At 45.1% G+C, this 26,374-nt stretch overlaps 1 protein-coding gene across 4 annotated transcripts in view; it reads right to left on the bottom strand.

Moving 5' to 3' along the window:
• Nucleotides 1–26,374, bottom strand: part of TCOF1 (treacle ribosome biogenesis factor 1) — a 47,801-nt gene that overhangs the window by 19,787 nt on the left and 1,640 nt on the right. For 3 of the 4 annotated variants that reach the window (XM_077137403.1, XM_077137406.1, XM_077137405.1), the window contains exons 2-15: nt 25,398–25,453; nt 23,058–23,209; nt 18,316–18,389; nt 17,363–17,549; nt 16,449–16,522; nt 14,153–14,383; nt 11,501–11,713; nt 11,008–11,214; nt 10,611–10,823; nt 10,223–10,435; nt 9,801–10,055; nt 9,510–9,713; nt 438–575; nt 58–240 (exon numbers count right to left, since the gene is read on the bottom strand). In XM_077137403.1, coding sequence (XP_076993518.1) covers nt 58–240; nt 438–575; nt 9,510–9,713; nt 9,801–10,055; nt 10,223–10,435; nt 10,611–10,823; nt 11,008–11,214; nt 11,501–11,713; nt 14,153–14,383; nt 16,449–16,522; nt 17,363–17,549; nt 18,316–18,389; nt 23,058–23,209; nt 25,398–25,453 — 2,400 coding nt within the window. The remainder of the gene's footprint in view (nt 1–57; nt 241–437; nt 576–9,509; nt 9,714–9,800; nt 10,056–10,222; nt 10,436–10,610; nt 10,824–11,007; nt 11,215–11,500; nt 11,714–14,152; nt 14,384–16,448; nt 16,523–17,362; nt 17,550–18,315; nt 18,390–23,057; nt 23,210–25,397; nt 25,454–26,374) is intronic. The other variant, XM_077137404.1, reaches the window with a different exon arrangement.

The raw sequence follows: 26,374 nt of genomic DNA, 5'->3' as shown, positions 1-26,374 counted from the left end.
GTACTCCTGGCAGAGGGAGAAGCACACGGAAGCCCTCTGCTGTCCCCTGGGCCTCACCTGAGCTGGTGCCTCTTCCTCACTGTCTGATTCCTCCTCGCTGCTCTCCGAGTCTTCTTCCTCCGGTTTCCTGACTGCTCCTGGCTGGGCAATGGCAGCCACTGCCTTCCCCACAGTGGGCACAGACACCTGGCCCTTCACCAAGGCAGCACTGCTCTGGAGGGTTCTCACTGGTGGCTTTCCCTGAATTGTGAGGAGATAACAGCACTGGAGAAGGAAGTAGGGAGAACTGCTCCTTTTAGGTTAAGTTCCCACCCATGTCATGGCTATGGGAAGATCGCTTTCGCCTGTGCAAGACCCTACTTTGGGACTGGGGTCACTGCTTGGAGCTCTTCTCCAATCCAACCCAAACCCTTCTTGTGGCTTTTGACCCCTCTTGCCTTGGCCGGGGACTCCTGTTTAGCTTGAGCTGCTGGAGTGACCACTTTTCCAGGAGCTGACACTGCCCCTTTGGCTGAAGATGCTCTGGTGGAAGCTGGGTTGGCTTTGGTCTGGGGGGTTTTCACTGAGGCCTTCACCTGTTAACGGAAAAGGAAGGAATGTGAGAAGCAGGAGGTATAAACCGAGATTGCTAATTCAGGAGTCAGAATGTCTGAGTTTGAATTCTGCCTCCTCCGTTTCATCGTATCACTGGACCTCATTTTCCTCCTCTGTAAAATGGAGAAAATAACAAGGCCCACCTTCAGGGTTATTGTGAGGATTAAGTGAGAGCTTCACAGTATTTAACATACTGCCTAGCACATAATAAACACTCAAACTCATTATTCTGAGTACATTTCTGTTTTTTTTTTTGATAGAAAAGTACTTTATTCTTTCATTTGCTGCCTCTTACATTTTTTTAATCAACTATTCCATCATGATAATTTCTTGGAATATTTGCATCAATTCAGAAAAAGAAATAAAACAGAAAAAAATTCATACATACCATATACTTATTGCACCCTTTCATTGATCACTAGCATTTCAATCTACTAAATTTATTTTAACATTTGTCCCCCTATTATTTATTTATTTTTAATCCATATGTTTTACTCATCTTTCAATAAGGTAGATAAAAGGAGCATCAGACACAAGGTTTTCACAATCACACAGTCCCATTGTGAAAGCTGTATCATTATACAATCATCTTCAAGAAACATGGCTACTGGAACACAGCTCTACATTTTCAGACAGTTTCCTACAGCCTCTCTATTACATCTTAACTAGAAAGGTGATATCTATATTATGCATGAGAATAACCTCCAGGATAACTTCTCGACTCTGGAATCTCTCAGCCATTAATACTTTATTTTGTCTCATTTCGCTCTTCCCCCTTTTGGTGTAGAAAGTTTTCTCAATCCCTTGATGCTGAGTCCCAGCTCTCTAGGCTTTCTGTCCCACGTTGCCAGGAAGGTCCACACCCCTGGGAATCATGTTCCATGTAGAAAGGGGGAAGGCAGTGAGTTTGCTTGTCGTGTTGGCTGAGAGAGAGAGGCCCAATCTGAGCAACAAAAGAAGTTCTCTTGGGGGTGACTCTTTGGCCTAATTTTAAGTAGGCTTAGCCTATCCTTTGCAGGGTTAAGTTTAGTATGAACAAACCCCAAGACTGGAGGCTCAGCCTATTGCTTTGATTGTCCCCACCGCTTGTGAGAATATCAAGAATTTTCTACTTGGGGAAGTTGAATTTTCCCTTCCTCACCATTCCCCCAAGGGGACTTTGCAAATACTTCTTTATTTACTGTTCAAATCACTCTGGGATTTATCGGCATCACTCTGGACAAACCTACAAAATGTGATGCCCTAAGCAAGGTTCCATGTACTATGGTGTTCAATTAAGCTGTCCAACGTAAGTTATATTAGGAAATGCACGTCAAAATATAAATTTTGCTGAGTACATTTCTTATTGTCAGCTAAGCACATTACCCACAACAAAGATGTTTTCAGGCTCCCTTCCAACTAGGTGGTTATGTGATTTAAAACTGGTTAATGGAATATAAGTCACACATCATTAAAGGTAGAGAATATGTTCTTTGGCTGGAATGCTGAGTTAACAGCTGGAGCTCAAACAGCCACATTAGTCTATGAGGTGGAGCCAGGTACTGAGACTAGAAGAACAGGACAGAAAACCATTGTTGTTTGAGGTTTTCTGCAGCTTAATCTAATCTTCAGCTGATAACCAATGAATCCCTAAAATGCCTGGAAGGGTCTCTAGCAGATGCAGAGCAACAAATTCCTGGAATGAGATACTTGATGGGAGTGTGAGAATAAGTCCTACTAACTTGAAAGATGAATTTGGCAGGATCTCAAGGCCTTTGCCTCATTTAGAGATGTCACCTGGTCAGCATCAGAACCACCCACCCACCCCATCCTTAATCTAGACGAGACCAAATAAAATGAAGAGCCAAAACTTTAGTAAAGAAAATTTCCTAAATTATACATTGCATATGACTAAGGGCACACAGAACTCAAGTCATCCAGAATTGAGTAATGCTTTTTACATAGACTTAAGAAAACCAAACCAAACCAATAAGACAAATTTGAACTTATTCACATATATAGAAAACGTCAGAATGAGCACGTTTTTAAAAAAAATAGCTTAGAACCTCCAGATTCAACTTTCAGGGCCAAGAGTCTTCTTCACCCAATACACCAAGTATAAAATTGGACAAAATGGTTAAAACCAACCATTTAGAAGGCACTGGAAATCAACCAAAGGCAAACAACAAACCAAGAAAAGTTTATTCTTCAGTTTGGAGGCTCCTCAGAAAGCTAAATATAGATTTACCATATGCCCTGGCAATTTCACTTCTAAGTGTATATCCAAAAGAATGTAAAGCAGGCATTCGAACAGGTATTTGCACACTGCTGTTCACAGCGGCATTATTCACAATTGCCAAAAGGCGGAAACAACCTAAGTGTCCATCAATGGAAGCATGGATAAACAGAATATGATATGTTCATACATGGATTATTCAGTCATGAGAAGAATGAAGTTCTGATACATGCGACAACATGGATGAACACCGAAGACATGTTGAGTGAAATAAGTCAGATACAAAGGATACATATCGTATGATCTTGCTTATGTGAAATGTTTAGAATATGCAAATTCAGTCAGAAATTAGAATACATGTTACAAGAGGCAAGGGAAGGGCCCTGGGGATTGGGGAATTGATGGTTAATTGGTATGGAGTTTCTATTTGTGGTAGTGGAAAAGTTTTGGTAATGGATGGTAGTGATGGTAGCACAACACTGTGAATGTAATGAACACAACTGATTTGTAAAATTGAAAGTAGCTAAATGATTAATTCTAGGTTATATATATATATATGTTGCCAGAATTAAAAAACAAAACAACCACCATAGAACTGCAAAAAAATAAGAGCGAACTCTAATGTAAATTATGGATTACAGTTAATTATATACAGTTAATTTTAACAATATTAAACAATAGCAATTTTAACAAAGGTACCATATTAATGCAAAACGTTAATAGGGAAAAACGTATGTTGGGTATATAGGAACTCTACTTTGCGCATGATTTTTCTGTAAAGCTCACAATTGCTCTAAAAAAAAGAGCATTTATTCTTGGAAACCTGTTAGAACTGTGGATAAAAACAGGGAAACTCTGTGAACTTCTTACCTAGGCTCCTCCTATTCTCTAGTCTACCATTGCTTAGATGGTGAGTGTAGTTTTACCAGTACAGGACGGCTATGAAAACCAGTAGCTTTGCCACAGAAGAGGGATGAAAATCCTCAACTTTGCCAGCTAAAGTAGCAAACTTGGTAGTGAACAGATGGAGAAAATGCTGGTTTATAAGCCTGAGAGCAGTAAATCAGCCAGAAATTTAATGGGGGGAGATTCTGGAAATGTGAGAGCCACAGAAGGGCTGATCAAAGGTCTCCACACATCTTGGGTTCACTGGGAAACTAAGTGCATGTATAGGGAAGACCCAAGAAAGCCTAGCAGTGAAAGCCAACGGATACAGAGAACTGGCTGCAACTTTGAATGCACTTCTCAACCCACACATGTATCAATCAGCAGAAGATGGAAAACTTATGGGCTCAAGATGCTTGAGCACAAACTGCCCAAATCAACAGCTGACCACTAAGCTATATAGTTACTGGGGTGACCCTTAGGAAGCGTTAAACAGAAACTGTTTAACATGGCACAGATGATGGATTTAGCAGACTATGAAACAGCTATTATAAGTACATTAAATGAATGAAATAAAAACATGATTACAATAACTCAGCAAACAGGGAATATCAATGGAGAAACAGAAGTGATAAAAAAAGAGCAAATAGAAACTGTAAATTGAAAAATACATTAAACAAAATGAGAAATTCATTAGATTGGCACAATAGCAAATTTAAGATAGCAAAAATTCCGTGAACTTGCTAGCTCAAGAGAAATGATCCAATACAAAGAAGACAGAAGAGAAAAAAACTTTTTTTTCACAACATATGTGTAACAGGAACCCCCAAAAGAGAGAAAGGGATAGGAAAAAAATTAAATAAATAATGGTCAAAACCTTCCCAAATTTGACAAACAAACAAAACAAAACACAAACCCCTATAGATCCAAGAAGCTCCATGAATCACATTTAGGATAAAAACAAAAGAGCTACATCTAGACACATCAAAGTCACGCTACTGAAAACTTAAACAGAGAAAATCTTGAATGCAGTAAGAATAAATGTATTTCAACACATATAAAGGAATGGCAATACAACTAATGGCTAACTTTTTGCCAAAAACAATGGAGGCCAAAAGGCTTGTGTTAGTTAGATTCAGTTGTCAACTTGGCCAGGTGAGCATACCTAGTTCTGTTGCTGCGGACACAAGCCAATGGTACATGAACCTCATCTGTTGCTAATTACATCTGCAGTCGGCTAGGAGGCGTGTCTGCTGCAATGAGTGACATTTGACTTATTCGGCTGGTGCTTAAATGGGAGAATGCAATGTAGCACAGCCCTAGCAGCTCGGCATTCCTCATCTCAGCACTCGCAGCTCAGCCCAGGCCTTTGGAGATGCAGAAAGAAGTCACCCCGGGGAAAGTTGTTGGAACCCAGGGGCCTGGAGAGAAGACCAGCAGAAACCATCCTGTGCCTTCCACGTAAGAAAGAACCTCAGTGGAAAGTTAGCTGCCTTTCCTCTGAAGAACCAACAAAATAAATCCCCTTTTATTAAAAGCCAATCCGTCTCTGGTATGTTGCATTCCGGCAGCTAGCAAACTAGAACAGCATGGAATGACACATTCAACATGCTGAAATAAAAAAATGACAACCACGAATTCCATAACCAGCAAAACCATCCTTCAAAAATGAAGGTGAAATAAAGATATAGCATATTAAATCAGGATCTCTGCTAATATATTCACCTTAAAAGAAATACTAAAGGAAGTCCTTCAGGCTAATAGGAAATGATACCAAAAAGTAACTCAACTCCACAGAACAACATGAAGGGCACCAGAAATGGAAAGATAAATGTAAAAAAGGTTGTTTAAAGCAATAACCATAATACTTTGTTGTTGGGTTTATAACATATAGATGCAAAAGGTGTGAAAATAATAGCATAAAGGAGGTGGGGGAGGAAGTTAAATTAAATTGGAGCAAAGTTGCTATATGTGACAAGATAAAAGTATTAACCTGAAACAGAGTATAATAAATTAAAGATATACATTGTAATCTCTAGAACAAACAATAAGAAAATAACAAAAAGGTTATACTGAAAAAAACTGAGAGGAATTAAAAACGATACATTAAAGTATTTAACACAAAATATAAGACAGTTAAAGAGAAACAGAAGAAAAAAAGACATGATAAATATAAAAGAACAGCAAACTGGCAGACATAAATCCAATCATATCAAATAATTACACAAATGTGCAGACAGAATCAGGAGTCTGCCAACTACGGACTACGGGCTGTTTCTGTATGGACTGCGGGCTAAGAATGGTTTTCATATCTTTAAATAGTTGAGAAAAAAATAAAAAAAGGAATTTGTTATGTGAAAATTCTGTGAGATTCAAATTTCAATATCCATAAATACAGTTTAGCACAACACAGCCATTCTTTTACATATTGTCTATGGCTGCTTTTGCAACTTGCAGGAGAGATTGCATGACACACAGAGCCTAAAAGATTTACTATTTAGCTCTTTACAGAAAAAGTCTGCTGACCCTGGATTAAATACTACAATCAAAAGATGGAGATTATTAGACTATTAAAAAATGAGATCCAACTATATGCTATCTATGCAACTTTAGATTCAAAGGTATAAGGACTGAAAAAGATATCTCATGCAAACAATAAACAAAAGAGCTGGAATTTAAATTAATATCAAAGCAGATTTCAGAAAAGAAATATTACCAGGGAAAAATAGGGACATTACAAACAATGATGTCACTAAGGAGATGTAACAAACCAAACACGTATGAACCTGAAAAGAGATTCCTTTGTCTTTCATAGCCTATATTGAGTACTCTGCCAGCTCGTGTCCTGGTCTAGGGTTCCTGTCACCACAGCCCTCAGAGAACTCCCAGCCTAGATGGCAGGTGGGGACATGCACTCATGATGTGAGGTTGAGATAGAGGGTGTGTACCTGGGCTAGCACAGCATGGCAGGGGAAGTCATCTAGGGGATGTTCTTGGAGGACGTGGCATATGAACTGTGGGTAAAAAAAACTGGCCCAGTGAAGGGTGGTGCAACAGTGGCTCAGTAGCAAAGGCTCTTCTGACCTCCTTAAGTTAGGAATGGCACCATCTTCTGACAAGGACACTAGGCTAAAAGGCTAGGTGCTCCCAGAGAAGGATTAGCAGCTCTATTTTTCACCCAGAGAGAAAATAAGGTCTATAGGCACAATCATCTCTGTGGTTGGAAGAAGTATATTGCCCAAGAATGGCAGAAGGAACTGGGAAAGGCAAAGGTTTTCCAGGAAGGAGCTCTGGGCACAGGCCCAGCTCTGACCCTCACTGACTGGCTCAGCCAGAGTAAGTCACCAAACAACCCCTCTAAACTCTAATTTCCTCTTCCAGAAACCAAAGTGTACCTTATGGTACAGGTGGGAGGCTCAGATGGGAAGTCAAATATTTAAGTGCTGTGCACAATGAGACTTTACTAGGAACTGGGTCTGAAGAAAGGGGAAAGAAGCCTATTGGGCTGGGTCTTACGAAGGGACCCAAGCATAGGTTAAACTCTCAGTAAAGAAATCGTAGGATTTTGGGTCACAAAAGTCAACAGCAAGAGGTAACAAAAAAAAAAAAATCATACAAAAATGTGGTCTGTGATGCCCTGATAAATCCCAGAGTGATTTGAACAGTGAATAAAAAAGTATTTGCAAAGACCCCTTCGGGAAATGATGAGAAAGAGGGAAAATTCAACTTCCCCAAGTTGAATTCTTGATATTCTCACAAGCAGTGTAGACAACCAAAGCTATAGGCTGAGCCCCCCAATCTTGGGGTTTGTTCATATGAAACTTAACCCCACAAAGGATAGGTCAAGCCTACTTAAAATTAGGCCTAAGAGTGACCCCCAAGAAAACCTCTTTTGTTGCTCAGAAAACCTCTCTCTCCGGCCAACACAACAAGCAAACTCACCACCCTTCCCGTCTATGTGTGACATGACTCCCAGGGGTGTGGACCTTCCTGGCAACGTGGGACAGAAATCCTAGAATGAGCTGAGACTCAGCATAAAGGGATTGAGGAAACCCCTAGAGTGAGCTGAGACTCAGCATCAAGGTATTGAGAAAATCTTCTCGACCAAAAGGGGGAAGAGTGAAATGAGACAAAATAAAGTGTCAGTGGCTGAGATTCCAAACAGAGTCAAGAGGTTATTCTGGAGGTTCTTATGCATTAAATAGGTATCACCTTGTTAGTCAAGATGTAATGGAGAGGCTGAGAAGGAACTGCCTGAAAATGTAGAGCTGTGTTCCAGTAGCCATGTTTCTTGAAGATGATTATATAATGATATAGCTTTTGCAATGTGACTGCGTGATTGTGAAAACCTTGTGTCTGATGCTCCTTTTATCTACCTTATCAACAGACAAGTAAAACATATGGAATAAAAATAAATAATAGGGGGAACAAATGTTAAAATAAATTTAGTTTGAAATGATAGTTATCAATGAAAGGGAGGGGTAAGGAGTATGGTATGTATGATTCTTTATCTGTTTTCTTTTTATTTCTCTTTCTGAATAGATGCAAATTGTTCCAAGAAATGATTACGACGATGAATATGCAACTTTGTGATGATGTTATGGACTACAGATTATATATGTAGAATGGAATGATCAAAAATTAAGAATGTTTGTGTTTGTTCGGTGCTTTTTGGTATTTAAAAAAAATTTAAAAATTAATTAAAAAAATAAAAGTAAAGGTGGAAAAGGCAAAAAAAAAAGTGCTCTGGTAGACGGAAAAGAGAAATGACTGATTTCTGAGTAGTTATTAAAAAAGAACAACAGTTAAAAAGTAATAAACTCTGGGTGGGTGACTGCAGGGCATGAGCTGCCTTCACATCTTCTAGCTCTTCTAGGATGGGAAACATGACACTTAATTTTGGTCCACTCTAGCCTGGCTCACCTCAGGGAGATTTATGAAAGCTTGCTGTGTGCTGGCCCCTTGCAGGGAGTGACAGGAGAGATCTAGTCAGATTCTTACTCAACACTGTGAGGGTCGATTTCCAGTTTCCAGAAGAGTAAATGGAAGCTCTGATGGATTACATCACCTGCCGGGGGTCAAATGGGACATGGAGCTGGCACCCGAACTCATGTAGTCTGGCTTCAAATCCCCTGATGTTTGCCCCACCAAGCCATCTCCTTCAATGATCTCACCATAATGTGCGATCGTGGCAACTCACCTGCACCGGGCACTCTTCCACATCCTGGCCTTAGCACAGGCTGGTTTCTCTACCCTAAAATTTCACTGTGCCAATTTTTTTTTGGCACGGGCACACTCTGGGAATCGAACCTGGGTCTCTGGCATGGCAGCTGAGAATTCTGCTACTGAGCCACTGTTGCACCACCCTTCACTGGGCCAACTTTTTTTATCCACAGTTTACATGCCACGTCCTCCAAGAACATCCCCTAGATGACTTTCCCTGCCATGCTCTGCTAGCCCAGGTACACATCCTCTATCTCAACCTCACATCATGGGTGCATGTCCCCACCTGCCATCTAGGCTGGGAGTTCTCTGAGGGCTATGGTGACAGGAACCCTAAACCAGGACACGAGCTGGCAGAGTACTCAATATAGGCTATGAAAGACAAAGGAGTCTCATTAGGAGCTTAAAAGGCTAAGTGGGAAACCCTGGAGCCCTGATGGGCAGAAGAGATACAGAGTGTGAAACAGGGAACGAGGCCGAAGCTTCTGCACATGGGGAGGCCAGAGCAGCCCAGACCAGCCCATTCTCAGTCCTGTCCCAGGCGTATATGGGGGTGGGATGGAAGGATAAGATATTTCCTCCTAGGCGTCACCTGTTCTGACGTCTTGGCTGCTGGTGCCTCCTCACTGTCTGACTCCTCCTCACTGCTCTCTGAGTCCTCCTTTGACTCTACTTTGACTTGGGTGGCTAAAGGCATGGCCTTCCCAGGGAGTGCTGGGGTGCTCCCTTGCCCTGAGGCCCCCTTGGCAGGGGTTGAGGCAGGTTTCACTTGGAAGTTTTTCCCCACAGACTTTGCCTGGAATGTTAAGTAGAAAAAAGGGTGTCCAAGGTGGTCAGAGGGCTTAGGGTCAGTCCCAAGTTTAGCCAGAAAACAAAGCCTCACCTGCCCCACAGCTGCTGTAGGAGCTGTTTCTTCCTCACTCTCCGAATCCTCACTGCTTGAAGAGTTCTCCTCTGGCCTCTGGGCATCCCTGGCCACAGATGGGGATGGTGTGCCCGCTAGAGGAGTTACCATTCCTGCTTTCCAGGGGGCTGGCGTGCCCATTCGCACTTGGGGGGCTTTGGCAGATGTGGGGGTAACGGGGGTGCCTTTCCTTGGGGAGGCCTTGGTCTGAAGAGTTTTCTTGGCTGGTTTTGCCTGAGGGCACACAAGACACACAGGCTGGGGAAGAATCCTGGATTCGGAGCCTCCATCTCCTCTCTGATGGAGTCCTATTGCCGTCCTTTCCCACTGAAACCCAGGTTCTGATGCAGAGTAGCATGGCTGCCTCAGGCTGCGGCGCTGCTTCCTCTCCCTGGTCTCACCTGAGCTGGAGGAGTTCTGGCTGCTGGCGCCTCCTCTTCACTGTCAGACTCCTCCTCGCTGCTCTCTGAGTCCTCCTTGGACCTTTCAGCCTTGACCTGGGTGGCTGCAGGCCCTGCCTTCTGAGGGACAGCTGGGGCAGCCCCTCTTCCCACAGGCCCCTTAGCAGAACCCGAGGCAGGTTTGATCTGGAGGGCTTTCCCCAAGGACTTTGCCTGAAGTGAGAGACGCAGGATCAGGGCAAGGAGTCCAAAGGGTGGATGGGTGCAGAGACACAAGAGATGGAGAAGACAAATGAGTCACAGTGTGAAATGATGCCAGAGGCAGAATGCAGGGCTGCCAGAGCTGAGGGGGACTGTCTAGAGGAAGCCTTCCAGGCAGGGGCCTCACCTGGGCTGGGGACACAGCAGGCCGCACCTCTCCCTCGCTCTCTGAATCCTCCTCACTGCTGCTCTCTGAGTTTTCCTCCGGCTTCCCCACCTGCGCCTGGGGGGCTGCAGACCCTGTTTTCCCTGGAGACACTGGGATGGCCCCTTTCCCCGGGGGCCCCATGCCCATGGCTGAGGTGAGTTTGACCTGGGAGTTTTTGTCCGAAGGCTTTGCCTGGGAATGACAAAGGACAGGATTCAGGGGAGAAGGCCCAGAGGGAGGAATGAGTGTGGAGACACAGGAGATGGGGGCAAATGGAGCTGCCCCACCCAGAAATGGGGAAGGACAGGCCCATGTGGGGCCTTCCCAGGCAGTTTCAGGGCAGGGGTCCCCTAGGACTCCCCTGAGCCGGACTCACGGTTCGGGTCGTGGCTGCTGCCTCCTCCTCACTGTCCGACTCCTCCTCGCTGCTGCTCTCCGAGTCTTCCTCCGGCTTCCCCACCTGGGTCTGGGCAGCTGCAGGCCTTGCCTTCCCAGGGGGTGCTGGGGTGGCCCCTTTCCCAGGAGGCTCCTTGGCAGGGGCTGAGGCACCTTTGACCTGGGGGGCTTTCCCTGAGGGTTTCGCCTGGAGTGAATCAGGGAAGGAAGTCCAAAGGGTGGATGTGTGCAGAGACACAGAGCCCAGACAGGGCCAGTGGGGCCCCGGGGTAAGGGGGTGAGGCACAGGGTGGGCCACGGTGGCTCAGCAGGCAAGAATGCTCGCCTGCCCATGTCAAAAAAAAAAGGGGGGGGGGGGTGAAGAACAGGAGCTGAGACATGCCCAGGGCTCTTGAAGAGTGGGGGAACAAGTCCTCAGAGGGTCCTCTGGGGAGGGGCCCGGGTTCCATGGGGTCTCCTTACCCAGGCCTCACCTGAAGTGGGGTCACAGCAGCCGGTGTCTCCCCCTCACTGTCCGATTCATCCTCACTGCTGCTGGCTGAGTCATTCTCTGGCCCCGCTGCTTTGGCCTGGGTGGCTAGAGGCCCCGTCTTTTCAGGAGGGGCTGGGGTGGCTCTCTTCCCAGGGGTCCCCTTGGCAGGAGCTGAGGCAACTTTGATCTGCAAAGCTTTCCCCGTGGCTTTTACCTAGTAAAATAGGAGCGCAGTTTGTCCTCCCACCCCCTTCTGGAAGCCCTCTGATAATGCTTAGAGGCCCCACAAGATCCCCCTGCCATCGTCTCTGGCCCCACCTTCCCCATCCCAATGCCTGTCTTCACCATCTATGCTCCAGCCACACTGGCCTCCTTCGGGTTTCTCAAAATCGATCAGCTCCAGTCTCTCGTTCCTGGGGTCTTTATGTTTCCTGCCCCCACCCCAATTTCACTAACCAACACTGCCTCAGCCTCTGGGTCTCAGTACAGACACCATCTCACCGTCTCCTCGAGTCAGTTCCCCTGAGGCCCCTGACCAACCCCTCGGCTTTCTGGGCACACAATAGTATGGCCTGTCCCTGCCGGGCTCCCCCAGCATTCAGAGAGCTCTATAAGCACAGGAGCTGTGTCTGGCCAACCCACGGCTGGATGTCTGGGGTCAGCCCCCAGTGTGTATGGGATTAGGGGAGGAAGGGTGGGGAGCTGCAAAGGCCCAGAGGGAGGAACTGGAGAGTGTGGATGTGGCAAATGCAGAGCGCACTGAATGAGGCCCCTTAGGGCTTTCTGCAGCTTTGCCAGGCCAGGGTCCCTATGGATGGCCCAGGTGTCCTCCTCAGTGACACACCTGCACTGCCTCCTTGCAGCTCTCAGGCTCTGTTCCTAGTGTTAGTTTAAAAAGCTTATAGATTTCTGTTGGTCTCCAGTGTCTTAGAGCAGCTGGAGGAGAGAGCTGGGAGTCGTGGAACTGTAACCCATGCCAAACTTTGGAATTTGTTCTATAACTACTTGTTGGAGTATACTTGGAAATTTGTTGCTTTTTTGTATATATGTTGTATTTCACAATAGAAACAAGAAGTTTATAGAAAAACAAGTAGCTAAAAATCATAGCAACAGCAATGGTTTTATATTGTTAAAAAGTATTTTCTCCTTAGTACATGATATTCCTTTGCAAACCTTAACTGAAATCTTGTTTTAAGTTTCTACGAGATGCAAATAACCTATTGCCCAGATTATAGGACTCCAAGTGAAAGAAAAAGTCCAGATCCCCACAGCTGATTACTTAAGATCATGAAGTTCTGCATGTAAGAAGTAACCCTGAAAATAGTAAAATGTGACCAAAGAATCACAAGAAAACAAGAAATAACACAAAAAAACTGAGATCAAACAATCATAAAAATGTTTACAGGACTATGTCTCAGTTTAATTTTAACAAGAGACCCCTTCCTCTACCTATGAAAACCCTAACTCACAACCCCACTTTGAGATGGTTTTGGGAAGAATCCCTCAGCTCCTTGCCAGTGCACTTGAAATAAATCACCTTCTCACAGACAGGTTTCTCCTCTGCAGCGCCAGCTGGGTGGGCCCTTCTGCAGGAGAAAGTGTGCTGCTGGGCCACTAGCCTTGGGGCTTTTTGGCAAGGAGGTTACAGGCCCTGCCTTTCCCAGAACGGTCGCAACAGGGCTGATCTTCCAGTGGGTTTTACCTCAGAAAACCAGCAGCTCTGATCCTTTCCTTTCTTAGACTCTTCTTGTGCAGAGTACAGACTACTCTAGGTATGCTTTGTTTGGCTTGCACCTTTTAAAATTTCTTTTTTGAGCCACTTTGGAGAAAGAATTCATGTAAAAGTTCACATTTTGGTTTCTTCAGAAAAATGGAAGACCTCACAACACTGGGTAATCCCTGAGTAGAGCAAAACCAACTTGAGTGGAGGAGCAGCTGCCCCCTGTAGATAGGGCCTGCTCATTCAATCTGTCCTACCTCCTTTTCACTCCTACTCCCACTTCAGGGCCTTTGCATGCGCTGTCCTCCTTACCTGGATATGTCCACATGGGTCCCTTCCTCTTCTTCCTCAGGTCTTTACTCATATGTCTCCTCAGTAAGGCCTTCCCTGATCACCCTATTTTAAATGGCTAGTTCTATGTCCCTTTCCTGCCTTATCCTCTAATGTTAATTTGTTGGCCCCTGACAAAGTGTTTCTTATTTACCTCTGTATTTACAGCATGTCTTCTCTGTATGTCCTACACCAGCCTGGGCTGGCTCCGGGCTGATGGGACCCTCTGACTCAGCACTGGCTGACTCTACCTCCCCTCTCCTTTCTGGTTCCAACTACTTCCCAGCCCCTCTGGCCTTCCCTTGGGATGGCCCCAGAGCCTTGCAGGTTGCAGCCAAGGCAACTCGCCTGGGTGAAGCACGTCCCAGCGGACGGAAGGTAACCAGACTCCTTGTAGTCAACATGGTGTTTGCTGATTCCAAGTCTGGTTTGGCCCGAGAAGCCAGAGAACCAGGCAATTAGAGTAACCTCTGAAGCCCACCCACAGTAGGACTAGCTGGGGCGAGTATACCAGTCCTTTTTACAGATACTCTGCCAGCATCTGGGGGATGCTGGTGGGGGACCAGAGAAGAGTCTGAGGCACAGCCTTCCCCTGGGCATCACCTGGCTCAGGGTCCCTGCAGGGGCCTCCTCCTCACTCTCGGACTCCTCCTCGCTGCTCTCTGACTCCTCTTCTGGCTTCTTAGCCCTGTCAGTTGAGGTTGGGGCACCTTCTCTCACCTTGGGTGTCACTGTCCCTGACTTCCCAGGGGCTGGAGCAGCATTTCTCCCTGGAGGCTCCTTGGCAGGGGCTGTCGAGACTTTGACCTGGGCGATTTTCACTGAGGGTTTCACCTGGAACAAGATGGGATTAGGGAATGAAAAATTACCTTTACCCTTCAGGTATATAAGGTGCTCACAGTTTATAAATTACTGTCCCAATGTCATTTAGTTCTCAAGCAACTCGGAGACAGATATTATCTTTATACTTGTTTGCCAGAAAAAGACAAGAGGCTCAGAGAGGTTAAATCACTCAAGATCAAAACTAAGGGGCAGAGCCATGATTTGAACCCATATCTGCCTGGCTGCGGGAGCAGAATTTCAACCACTCTGCTCCTCTTCCACCAGCTGACACAAGGTACTCCACAGAGGGGCAGTCTCTCAGAATAGTTCATCCTTGCTCACCCCTTAATTTAAGGTATCAGACCATGGTGGGTGACACAGGCAGGTGTGGGGTGCAAGACTGAGGGCCAGGAGTCCAAGCAGTGAATGCCAGATCTGCCAGGGCTTGCTGAGTTACCATGGGCAAATTCCTACCTGATCTGAGCTTTGGTTTCTAGATAAATGTCTGTGCTCCTTTTAAGACTTCTAAAATTCTGACATTTCCAAGGTAGTCAGTGCCCTACTCTCAACTCTGTCATTCGTTAGACCTCACATGACCCTGGGTTTTGGAGGCGCCCATCTCCTCAGCCTCACACTCCTCCTTGCTGCTCTTGGAGACCTGTGCAGGCCTCTGGCCCGCTAAGGTTGTATGACCGGCTATTGGTTTCCTGGTGGCAAGAGTGGCCTTTTTTCTCTGGGAAGTGCCTGGGATGATGGGAGCCAGGGGTGTCTTTATGGTTGGCTGCCTCTAGGACCCAAAGGTGAGGATGGAATGTGGGGAGCAATCCATGCCAGGCCTGGGGCAGATGAGGGAAACATTTCAACCTTCACAGGGTTTCTGGATAAGATGGGAAGTACTTTGGGAACCAGATTTATCCCAGAATCCTGCTGGTTCTTCCCAAAATATCCTTTTCAGTTGGGGTGCCCTAAAGTTAACCCCCAGCACCTCCTGCCTGCACCACTCCAATAAACCCCTAAACAGTCTCACTGCTTTTACTCTATACCATACCACAAACCAGGCTGCAATCAGGGTTCTTTTTGAAACATAAATTAGGCCTGTGCCTGAAATCCTTCAATTGCTTCTCAAAGCCCACAGGTTAAAACCCAAACTCCTTCTGGTGGTCCCCAAGGTCAGGCAGCAGATCTGACCCCTCTGACTCGACCTCACCTTATCTCATGTTCCCTCTTATCCATGAAATTGCACATCAATGTTTCTTAAAACTCCAAACTTCCTTTTGCCTCTGTCTCTGCACATGCTATCCCTTTTGCCTAGAGCACTCCTTTTGGATTGCAACCCCTTATCCTGACTACATCCTTTCATCAACATCTGAGTCCCACTACTGCCATGCAATCTCTACATTTTCCCTTCATTATACCCATAACAACTGTAGTTAAATATCTGAGGCACACCTCCCCCCAACACACACACTTTCCCAGAGCTGCAGGAGCCCCGCCCATCTTGCTCACTACTATATTCTTCTGGCTTGACACCTGGTATGTGCATAACAAAGAGTGGCTCGTGGTTGCTTCTCCCAGGTCATAGCTGAAGGAAGAGGCAAGGCCACAGATCCTAAAAGTCCTGCCCTAAAGTGGCCAAGTGCCTAGGCCTGACTGACATTCACAGGTTGTGCCAGAACCATCCTAGCAGCCTCACCCACTCATCCACCTACACTACATGACAGCCACACACTGGTCTCTGGGCTTTTGCTTATGCAGCTCTTTCTGCTTGAAATGCCCTTCCCCCACATCTCTGCTTGGTAAGCTCTACTGTGCTTCAAAGTCTTGCTCCAGTGCCAGCTCTCCCGGAAAGCCTCCCCCAGCCTTTCAGGCAGAATGGTATCTCTCTGCCATAACCCTAGACCCTTCTCACACTCAGCACAATGAGCAGCACCTAGATCCACGCCTTTCTTCCCCGGATAACATCAATTCCAGGTCCCAGTTGCTCTGATACAGATGCTGAATTCATCTGGTTTCCATGGGACTCTGAAGTCCTAGCCAGGCTCCTAGGAAGGTCTGAAGGTTGGAGATGGCAACTTACCTCCAGATCTGTCTCATCACTCGAGCTGGAGGTGTCATTGCTGGAGCTGGTGACTTGGTCTGCTGACGCTATCCCTGACAAATGGACAGGAAGGGGGCTGAAGGTCACCCTTTGCAGGCCCACCTGCCCCAAATCCCAAGCCAGCTGCTAATCCAGGGAAGGTGCAGATGTGTGACTGTGAAAACCTTGTGTCTGATACTCATCCAGGGTATGGGCAAATGAGTTAAAAAAATAAAGATTAAAAAATAGATAATGGGGGTGGTTAAGGGGCAAAAAAAAATTGGGTAGATTGAAATACTAGTGGTCAATGAGAGAGAGGGGTAAGGTGTATAGGATGTATGAGTTTTTTGCTTTTTATTTCTTTTTTTGGAATGATGCAGAGGTTCTAAAAATGATCACAGTGATGAACACACAACTATGTGATAATACTGTGTGCTGCAGATATCTCAACAAAAATATTAAAAAAAAAAAAAAAAAAAAAAAGGGCAGGTACAGAGCATTTGCCCCTCATGGGTGCCATTATTATCCCTATTTTCTTCCACACCTCTCAGGTCCTGGCATGGGCTGTAATCTAACAGGTCCCAGTGCACATTCACCAGCACCAGATGCCTTACAAAATCCCATCTGCAGGGCAGATGCCTATTTTATATAAGAAATGGAGGCAAACCCCGGGCTCTTAGACTCTCAAGTCTCCACGGTAGTCCCTGTGCCCACGTGTGGGAGGAAATCAGAAAATGCTCCAAACACAGGGGGAGGGGAAGATGGCCTGAGGTACAGGTGCAGGGGGACTCTCACTGTCACGGAGACAAACCTTTGAATTCCAGAATGTCCCAGAGCCTGATAAAGCAGTGTCTAGGCCTGCCGCCCAGCCCAAATCCTAGGACCTTGGCTCTTAAGTGGAAGGGGCTTCTTACCAGGCTTGGCAGGGGTGCCGAGGGCTGGGACGCTGCTCTCCTCTTCAGTTTCTGAGACTAAGGTGGTATTTGCCAAGAGCCCTGCTGACTTCTTAGGTGACTTCCCAGAGAGAAGGCGGACTACCGCCTTCCCAGAGGCAGGGTGTGGTACAGAGTTCACGGGGTTGCTGGCTTTCTTTGGCTGTGCCTTCGGAGGACAAGAGGGATAAACACACCTGGGTATGACCTGAGGACACAGGCTGCCCAGGTCTGAATACAGTTTTACTCCTTCCTAGCCCTGCAAGTTTGAGCATGTAACTCAACCTACCCATCAATTTCCTCATCTTTAAAGTTGAGATCAAAATGGTAACTGCCCTCACAGTGCAGAGAGAATGGAACTGTAGTTCTTGGGTCACAGTATTTGCTTGTTAAGTGGTAAGTGGCAAGGAGCAGTCTGTTGCACATATTATCATTATTCCTTATTAACCTGTACACATTGTTACTAATGCTCCAGGCAATTTCAGGAACACAATCCTTGATGTGTCTGTAACAGTGATTTATGGATTACCAGAAAATTTTGTTTAATAAATATATTTTACTTTCCAAGCAGGTTCCGATGTAGAAAATGCTTTTAGAGCTTTCAGAGGCACAGGTGCCTTTTTCCCCGTGGTATCAGCACAGATGTGATGAATGAACAGGCAGAAGCAGAGATAAAGGATGGAACAAACTGCCCATTCGAGATGCCAGATATGCCCAGTGGCTCAGAGTAGTGCATACCATCCTCATCTTACAGGTAAGGACACTGAGGCCTAGAGAGCTGAAAGGACTCGCCCCAAATCACAAAGCTGGTGACAGGAGAGGATGAGATTTGAATTCAGGTTGTGAATTAATTCAACCTATCCCTTTCTGACCTTGGGGATTGTTGCCTTCTGGGTACTCCAATTTCCATGGGCTTCAGAGGCAGCCCCACTCACCTGAGCTTTTTCTTTCACGCTTGACGGCACACCTGTCCTCACAACTGAGGAGATGGCAGACACTGGTCTTGGGGCTGCAAGACACAAATATCCAGTGGGTGAGCCTGATGAACTTTTGGCATATAAGGTAAACGCATTTGATTGGTATTGGCTGCTTGGTGCTGGGGTAAGGTTCTGAGGCCAAGCACGGACTGGTGGGAAAGAATTCTGTGATGTATTAGCCATGTCTACCAGGAGCGAGAGAGAGTGGCAAGATGAATGCCACCTGTCTGCTTCCCTGTTGCGTTCCCAACTCCCTTATAGCACTAGACATTGAGGTTCTGAGAAGAAAAGAATTGGCTCAGGCTCCTGCCTCATGCCATCATGAAGGCAATGCACAACTCCAGGGGGCACCCTTTCCATGGGCTACTGCACTGTAGCCCTGAAAGCCAGAGGTAGTGGCAGCCAGCCCTGGGTCCAGAGAGTGGTTCAGAATTTAAATAGTTTCATAACAGAGAGGGAGATGAACCATGAAACCTGGGCCCAGTTGAGTTTTACAGATTCATGGTGTTTTTGGTTCCAGGATATTATCTCCTTAACTCTCAAATAGAAGATTTCTAAGGTATATTTTTAAACAAGAGAATGCTGCTGAGATATATGACATGATACAATTCCTTTCATGGTATTTAACTCCATCCTCTTTATTTTTAAATAATGAGAAATAATTGAAAACATTAGTAAGTAGAAAGCACAATATACCACCCATCTTCAGCCATTATCAACTTGTGGCCATTCTTATGTCACCTAGCCTCACACCCATCTTTCCCCATCATGCATTACTTTGAAGAATATGTTGCTGACCACAAATATTTCAGCATGCTTCTCTCAATGAGGGCTCTTCCAAAGAAGGTAACTAAAACACTATTATCACAGCTTTTAAAAAAATTATTAATATCAAACAGCCACACTATTTAGAGAAGTAGAATGGTCCAGTCCATCTGGAAGGCAGTGTGGTAGTTCCACAGAAGGCTAAGTATACGGCTGCTATATGATTCTGCAACCCGTTATTAGGTATATAATTAGAAGAACTGAAAACAGGGACATGAACGAACATTTGCACACTGGTGTTTACTGACAGCAGTATTCACAATTTGCAATGGATGGAGGTGGCCTAAGGGTATAACGACTGATGAATGGAAGGAGGAACTGTGGTTTACACAAGCAATGGAATTTTGAGCGGCTGCAAGAAGGAATGAGGTCATGAGGCATGCAAATAGGTGAATGGATCTTGAGGACAGTATGTTGAGTGAAATAAGCCAGAAATGAAAAGACAAATACTACAATGCCTCACTAATAAGGACTAACTATAATATGTAAACTTGGAGAATTGAATCAGAGAGCACAGGTTATCAGGGGAAGACCTATTACAAAAGTTTCTAGATTTTAAGCTCTTACAACAGTCACATCTATTCTTGAGTTCTAATGGTTATTTCTAAATTCTGAGATGCTGAGCTCTTTGGGTATAAACTGGTTGGTTCCTGGAACTTTGGGTATCTATGTGACACCTGAGACTCAGAGTTAAAGTTCTGCAGCTCTGAAAGTCAGCATTACACCATACAGCAACTATTAAAGAAGTTAAGAAAGAGATGAGACTTCAATTAGAGATATAAAGGAAGCAGATCTGGTTAGGACTAAGGTAAATCAGATTAAAGAGTAAGGGACAGTGCCACGGTGGCTCAGCAGGCAGGAATGCTTGCCTGTGATGCCAGAGGACCCGGGTTTGCTTCCTGGTGCCTGCCCATGTAAAAAAAAAAAACTTAAAAAAAAAAAGAGTAAGGGACAATATTGACTGTGTTTTAAAACCTCAACTTCTATGTGAGACCAAAGGAAGAGATATTTATCTGGTGCAAAATTTATCATTTCTGTGGTACACTAATTTATCTTGTATGGCCAATTTATTTGAACACCGTAATTACATGGAACCTTGAGTAGGGAGTAAGATCTTGTTGGTTTGTACAAGTTAATGTGATGCCCCAATATATCCCAGAGTAATTTGGGCAGAGAATAAAAAAGTATCTGCAAAGCTCCCTCAAAGGACTGGGGGAAAATGTAGGAATATTAAATTTCCCCATTTGCAGAATTACAGAAATTCTTGCAAGCATTGGGGACTATTAATTTAATACGCCAAGCCCTCAATCTTAGGGCTTGCCCTTATGAAATGTATTCCTACAAAGGAAAAGCAAAGCCTACTTATAATAATGCCTAAGAATCGCCCCCAGAGAACCTCTTTTGCTGCTCAGATGTGGCTTCTCTAAGCCAACTTGGCAGGTAAACTTAGTGCCTGTCCCAGTACGTGGGACATGTCTCCCAGGGGTTTAAATCTCCTTGGCAACGTGTCATGACTCATGGGATACACCTAGACCTGGCATCGTGGGACTGAGAAAGGCTTCTTGACCAAAAAAGGGGAGAGAAAAATGAGACAAAATGAAGTTTCAGTGGCAGAGATTTCAAATTGAGCCCTGAGGGCATTCTGGAGGTGATTCTTATGCATTATATAGATATTCCTCTTTAGTTTTTAGTGGATTAGAATAGCTAGAAGGAGATACCTTAAACTGTTATACTATATTCCAGTAGTCCTGATTCTTGAAGACAACTGTGTAACTATATAGCTTTTACAGTGTGACCGATGACTGTGAAAACCTTGTGCTGATACTCCTTTTATCCAGTGTATGGACAGATGAGTAAAAGAATAAAGACAAATAAATAAATAAATAACATGGGGGGGTCAGGGATATGGGATGTTTTGGGTTTCTTTTTCATTTTTATATTTATATTCTTATATATATATTTTTTTGGAGTAATGAAAATGTTCAAAAATTGATTGTGGTGATAAATGCACAATTTTTGATGATACAATGAACCACTGATTTTTGGATGATTATATGATATATGAATATATCTCAATAAAATTGGATTAAAAAAGGAACTCAGGGCGGGCCACGGTGGCTTAGCAGGCAGAGTTCTCGCCTGCCATGCCAGAAACCTGGGTTCAATTCCCAGTGCCTGCCCATGCTTAAAAAAAGGAACTCAAAAAGCAATTATGTATCACTCATAACCATGGAATTGGGGTATGTGTTAATATCATTTGGTTTATCTTTTTCTGAGTCTTATACTTAAAAGTGATACTCATCTTGAAAGGGTGGTATAATTAATAAGGAGACTCTATTGCCACTTATTGTATTCACGAAGTATAAAAAATTATTTAACTTTTTTTTTTTTATTAGTTTGAGTATATGAGGGTAATCATTGCCTAAAACATCTGACATTATAGCTGACAGACACTTCATTCTGGAGAACATGGCTAAAAATTGATGATGGCCAATCTAAATAGTTCAGGGATGAGGCTTTCAAATTCCTCTAATAGTATCCAAAATGTTGCTTGTAACCATTTACTATAGTTGGATTTAATCACCAACTTGTTGCTTTACAGGGCAATAAAGTTAGGGGCGTTTGTAAATGTATTATGGTTATATCCAGAGTTGACTGAATCACAATAAAGTTAATTCAGCTTCTGTCCTTGCAAAAAAAAAAAAAATCAAATAGCCAGTCAGGATGAAGCTTTACAATTTTGGTTTTAAAAAAAGCACATATGTATGAATATATACATGGATGTCTGTAGATGTAAAGAGAAAGCTTTCAAGGCTACCCACTGGTAGATGCATTCAGAGAGTGAAAAAAGGAGCAGGGTAGAACAGGAAACCTTTATTCTGTATGTTTTTGTACTCTTCAAATATTTTATGGCGGGTTTGTTTTGCATTTATAATTTTAAAACATTAAGCAAGATACAAAACTTATATCCAGTTGGTCTTAAAAATCTTTAAAAACATGCTCTGGAAAATAACTGGAAGAATAATCTGCCAAATAGTAGGTGGTAAAAATATGGGTAATTTTTTTTACTGCCTTTTTCCTAAGTACTTTTCAAATATTCTATAATGACTATTATATAATGAATGTGATATCTCATTCATAACCAGAAGGTATATTTAAAAATTAAGAAATTGTTTTCTATGTAAACAAAAATAATAACATAATACACAGAAGATATGACAACTCTTCTATAGAGTTATGACTGCTATTGGGCGAAGCACAAGGAGCCCTGGGAACTCAGGAGGAGGAGCTGAGAAGACGTCCACTGAGGTACCCCTGCCCTTTCTCTGATACCTGAGTGCCCATCACAGTGCCCCACAGCTAACACGTATACTTCCAAAATAACAGGAAGGTCAGCAACTCTTAAAGTAGCCCAAGGCCACACAGAAGAGGGGTCCTCCAGCTGCCCTCTCTGAAATTTCTCTAGCAGTACTTCTGGAAATGAGGTCTTCTTTCCATCTTTATCAGAAACACAGGGAGCCTGTAGAAAGGTAGCTGCTAGACCCTGTCAGAGGGGTGGCTGTATGTACACCATACACAGATGGCTTGTAAGGGTCCACTAGATCCCCAGCACCTAATACCAGGCCAGGAGTTAGGAAGAGTTCAAATAAATACCAGAATAGACACAATGCGGGATTTCCCTAAAAGGCCATATCCTTTTAGTGTTCACTAAAGAAGCTGGAGGTGGCCTCTCTTTTGGAACAAGCCAACCCCACCCCAGAGCCTGTTCCTAAAAAAGGTGCAGGGCCTTGGGCTGAGCCCCCACTAATCCCAACGTGAGGGGGCCTGACCAGGAGGCCCAGGTCCCAGCAGTGCCCAGCACACAGGGCTCTTACTTATCCTGGCTTTGGAGGTTTCAGCTTCTGCCTCCTCCTCCTCCTCCTCTTCCGAGCTCTCCGAGCTGCTAATGGGGTCCGAAACACGCGCCTTCTTGGCCTGCAGTGCCGCATCATCTTCTGCCTTCCGCTTCCGGCCAATCTCTGAGGTTCTGCAGGGCAAGGGTGATTGATTGTACCAACTGGGTGAAATGATAACTCCAGGGGATTTGAAAAGGAAGACCTTCCCACATCCTCCCACCCTCAAAGGAAACAAGCACAGAGAGTTTAAGCAGTGATGAAAACACTGTAGATACAATTTTGTATTCTGTATTTTCACTCATTTCATAAAGTGGGTTTGAAATCCTCTATTAGTCTTCGAGAGAATCATGAATGGTTGATAATGTTATATAACAGCAGCAGCAGCCAGCAGCCACCGAGCCACGTGTGCTGGGCCCATGTGGACACTTTACAACACCAATAGGCTCCTGTCTCCTCCAGGACTTGCTCCTCAGGGTGGGCTCCCTTCCTGGAAGACCCAGGCCCTTCTCTCCTGGAAATCTCAACTCCAGTGCCGCTGCCTCAGCAAGGTGCTCCCCAGCGAACTCACTCTCTACCAAGTCGTTCTCTCCTGTCTCCTGGCTTCATTTTCTGCAGAGCACTTCTCTCTCTCAGGTTTTTTTATTTACTTCCTGCCTGACTTCCCACAGTAAAGGCTGGGCTGCGATGGAGGGAGGAGGGTTGGCAGGAAACTTTGCCGGCTCACCATACTATCCTCAGTGCCTAGCACAAGTCTCAGAGAATGAATGACTCAGTGACTTGCTCAGGGTTAAGAATAAGTTTGGGACATCGGAGGGATAAGGCTCCAGATCACTCAGTCCTCTAAACCTTCAAATATTATCTCCTTTGAATACCCACCCCTACCCCCTGCAGCCAAGGGAGCCGCTGTCTATGCCTGGTGATTTCTGGCTGGGATGGACACTGCCTTCATTCTGCAGCTGAAGACACAGACTCAGAGAGGCCATGAAACTTGCCTAAGGCCATCCTGCTAGCTGCTGGGTTTGAACTTTGTCAGGAACCACTAGGCTAGGCTGCCTCTGGTGGGTACGCGATTCTGGGCCTACTCAGTACTTCTCCCCCATAGAAAGGGTTAGTGGCACAGAAAGGTGTATGGTATAGCTCACTGAAGCTGTGCTCTGGGGAAGGAAGTGCTATGAATAACACCCAAACACCTGAGAAAGTTGAAAGGCTGAGGAAGAGGAAGTACATGCCCTGGGCTCTGAGCTTGACTTAGCAGCAGAGGAGAGCCAAGAACCTGAGGGCTGGCAGGTTTTTTGATGCCCACTGGAGGCCCAAATTCCCTCCACACCATTCATGCCATTGCTTACACACCTCCGATGATAGGGGAGCTTACCACTCCTACTGCAGCATAACTCATTTTTGGACAGCAATGATGATCAAATGTTTATATTTAAAAGTTGAAACCTATCTTTCTAAAACTAGTCTTCCCCAATCTATCCAGAGATCTTGGTTTCAACTCCCAATATTCCTGGAATCTACTGTCCACCCTCTCCACCTCCTGTCATCCCTGCCTCAAGTCCTGTCAGGTCTTGCTGAGATGATCTCCACAGCCCCCGACTGGGCTCTCCAAACTGCAGCAGAGTGATGAGCTGATCTCATCACCTGCTTCACCCTTCCAGGGTTCTTGCTGCTTACTTCTTTTCACATGAAGACCAGGCTTTGCAGGGGCGGGCCCTGTCAACCCCTCAACCTCATCTGTATGTCCCCCAGGCACGGGGATTGGAAGTTCTAAGCACACACTCCTGCCTGTTTACACCGATTGCCTAGTTCACTCTACTTCTTTCAGCTCTCAAGTCACATGTCACCTCAGGGAAGTTGCCCCTGGACTCCCAAACGAGGGCAGGCTAACCTGTTTATGTAGTTTGGGCACCGGGTACTTCTCTTTTGTAACCCTTACTACCACTGTAATTTAACATTTATTTGTTTCATTTTCTGACTCATGCTCACCTCCCTGATTACAATGCCATTCAGGTCTGTTACATTCAGCACAATATCTTTATAATTAGAACAGGAGGACCTGGCATTCAGTAAGCGCTCAATAAATGTATGTTGACTGAACAAATGACAAACTGCTGAGTTTTTGTCTTTACAAGATCACAGCTTTCAATGTCCCTTCCTATACCTAGAAATATCCAGACATGTGACCTGGCTTCCTGGAGGTAGCTACGGTGTTCCAGTGGGAAATGGGGACACATCTTAGACCAGATAAATTTCTTGGCTTATTCTAAGCCAATTTCTTGGGATGTCCCTGCTCCACCCTTTTAGCACCATCAGACTCACTGTTGCCAGTGTGTATAGATGTCCAGAAGGGTAACAGGCTGAGCCAGGAAAATTTTCTGCAGAGAAAAAGAGAGCAGCAATTAACCCCCCAGCACAGGAAGCTCCTGCTCTGGGCCCAACTCTCCCCAACCTCATGACCGGCAAGGATAGCTGGTTAAAAAGGGGGTCTTTTTGCTTTGGGAAACATACCTGGTTAGCCCTGTCAGCACCATTCAAAACCTTCCAGAGACAAACAGGACAAGCAATTTCAGCTAAAACCTTCTAAGACAAATGTTGGTAAGAGATACCTTTGAATTTTGCAATGTTCCAGGTTAGCATTCACCCAACTCCCAGACACTCTCCATCTCAGAGGCCAGGAGATGAGGCTTTTTCTACTTTGACCTTTCAAAGGGCCTTCAAAGGCCTGGCAGGTCAATCTCTCTCAGGCAGTATGAACCATAATCCAGACACCCAAGGTATCTAGGAGGCACAACCACAGTCCACTTGTCTGCTGGGAAGAAGCTGTGCCCAAATGTTGTCAGTGCCTTGGTGGTAGGGGAAGAAACCGGGTGGAATCCAAGCCTTCAGTGCCAAGGCCAGTGGCCCTATGCTCTCTGCTAATATCAAGAACCTGGGGTTTCAGCCCCAAGGAGTCTGAGTGAACAATGTGGGAGGAGGACAGAGGTTCACAGACCTGGGCAGAATGGCCCCAAAAGGGAGTCAGGCAGAGCTGGAGTCAGCATCTGGAGTCAGCATCTGGAGTCAGGCAGAGCTGGGTTTGAGGTGGAATCCCTGAGTATCCCTGGGCTAATCTCTACACCTCAAACTTCAGGTTCCTTCCATAACACAGGGAACACCAAGTGTCAGCCTCACTCTGTTCTGTCCCAGGCACACTGGCCTCCTCATTGCCCCAATTTCCCCACCTCCCATTCCCACTGGCATCTTGCTGTTGCTTCTGTCTAGCATGCTCTCGTCACTGCTAGCTGCGTCACGTACAT

Source organism: Tamandua tetradactyla, chromosome 20 (genome assembly GCF_023851605.1).
Source record: "Tamandua tetradactyla isolate mTamTet1 chromosome 20, mTamTet1.pri, whole genome shotgun sequence".
NCBI lineage: Eukaryota > Metazoa > Chordata > Mammalia > Pilosa > Myrmecophagidae > Tamandua > Tamandua tetradactyla.
The sequence above is the reverse complement of the archived record's forward strand: the minus strand, read 5'-3'. Positions and strand labels throughout refer to the sequence as shown.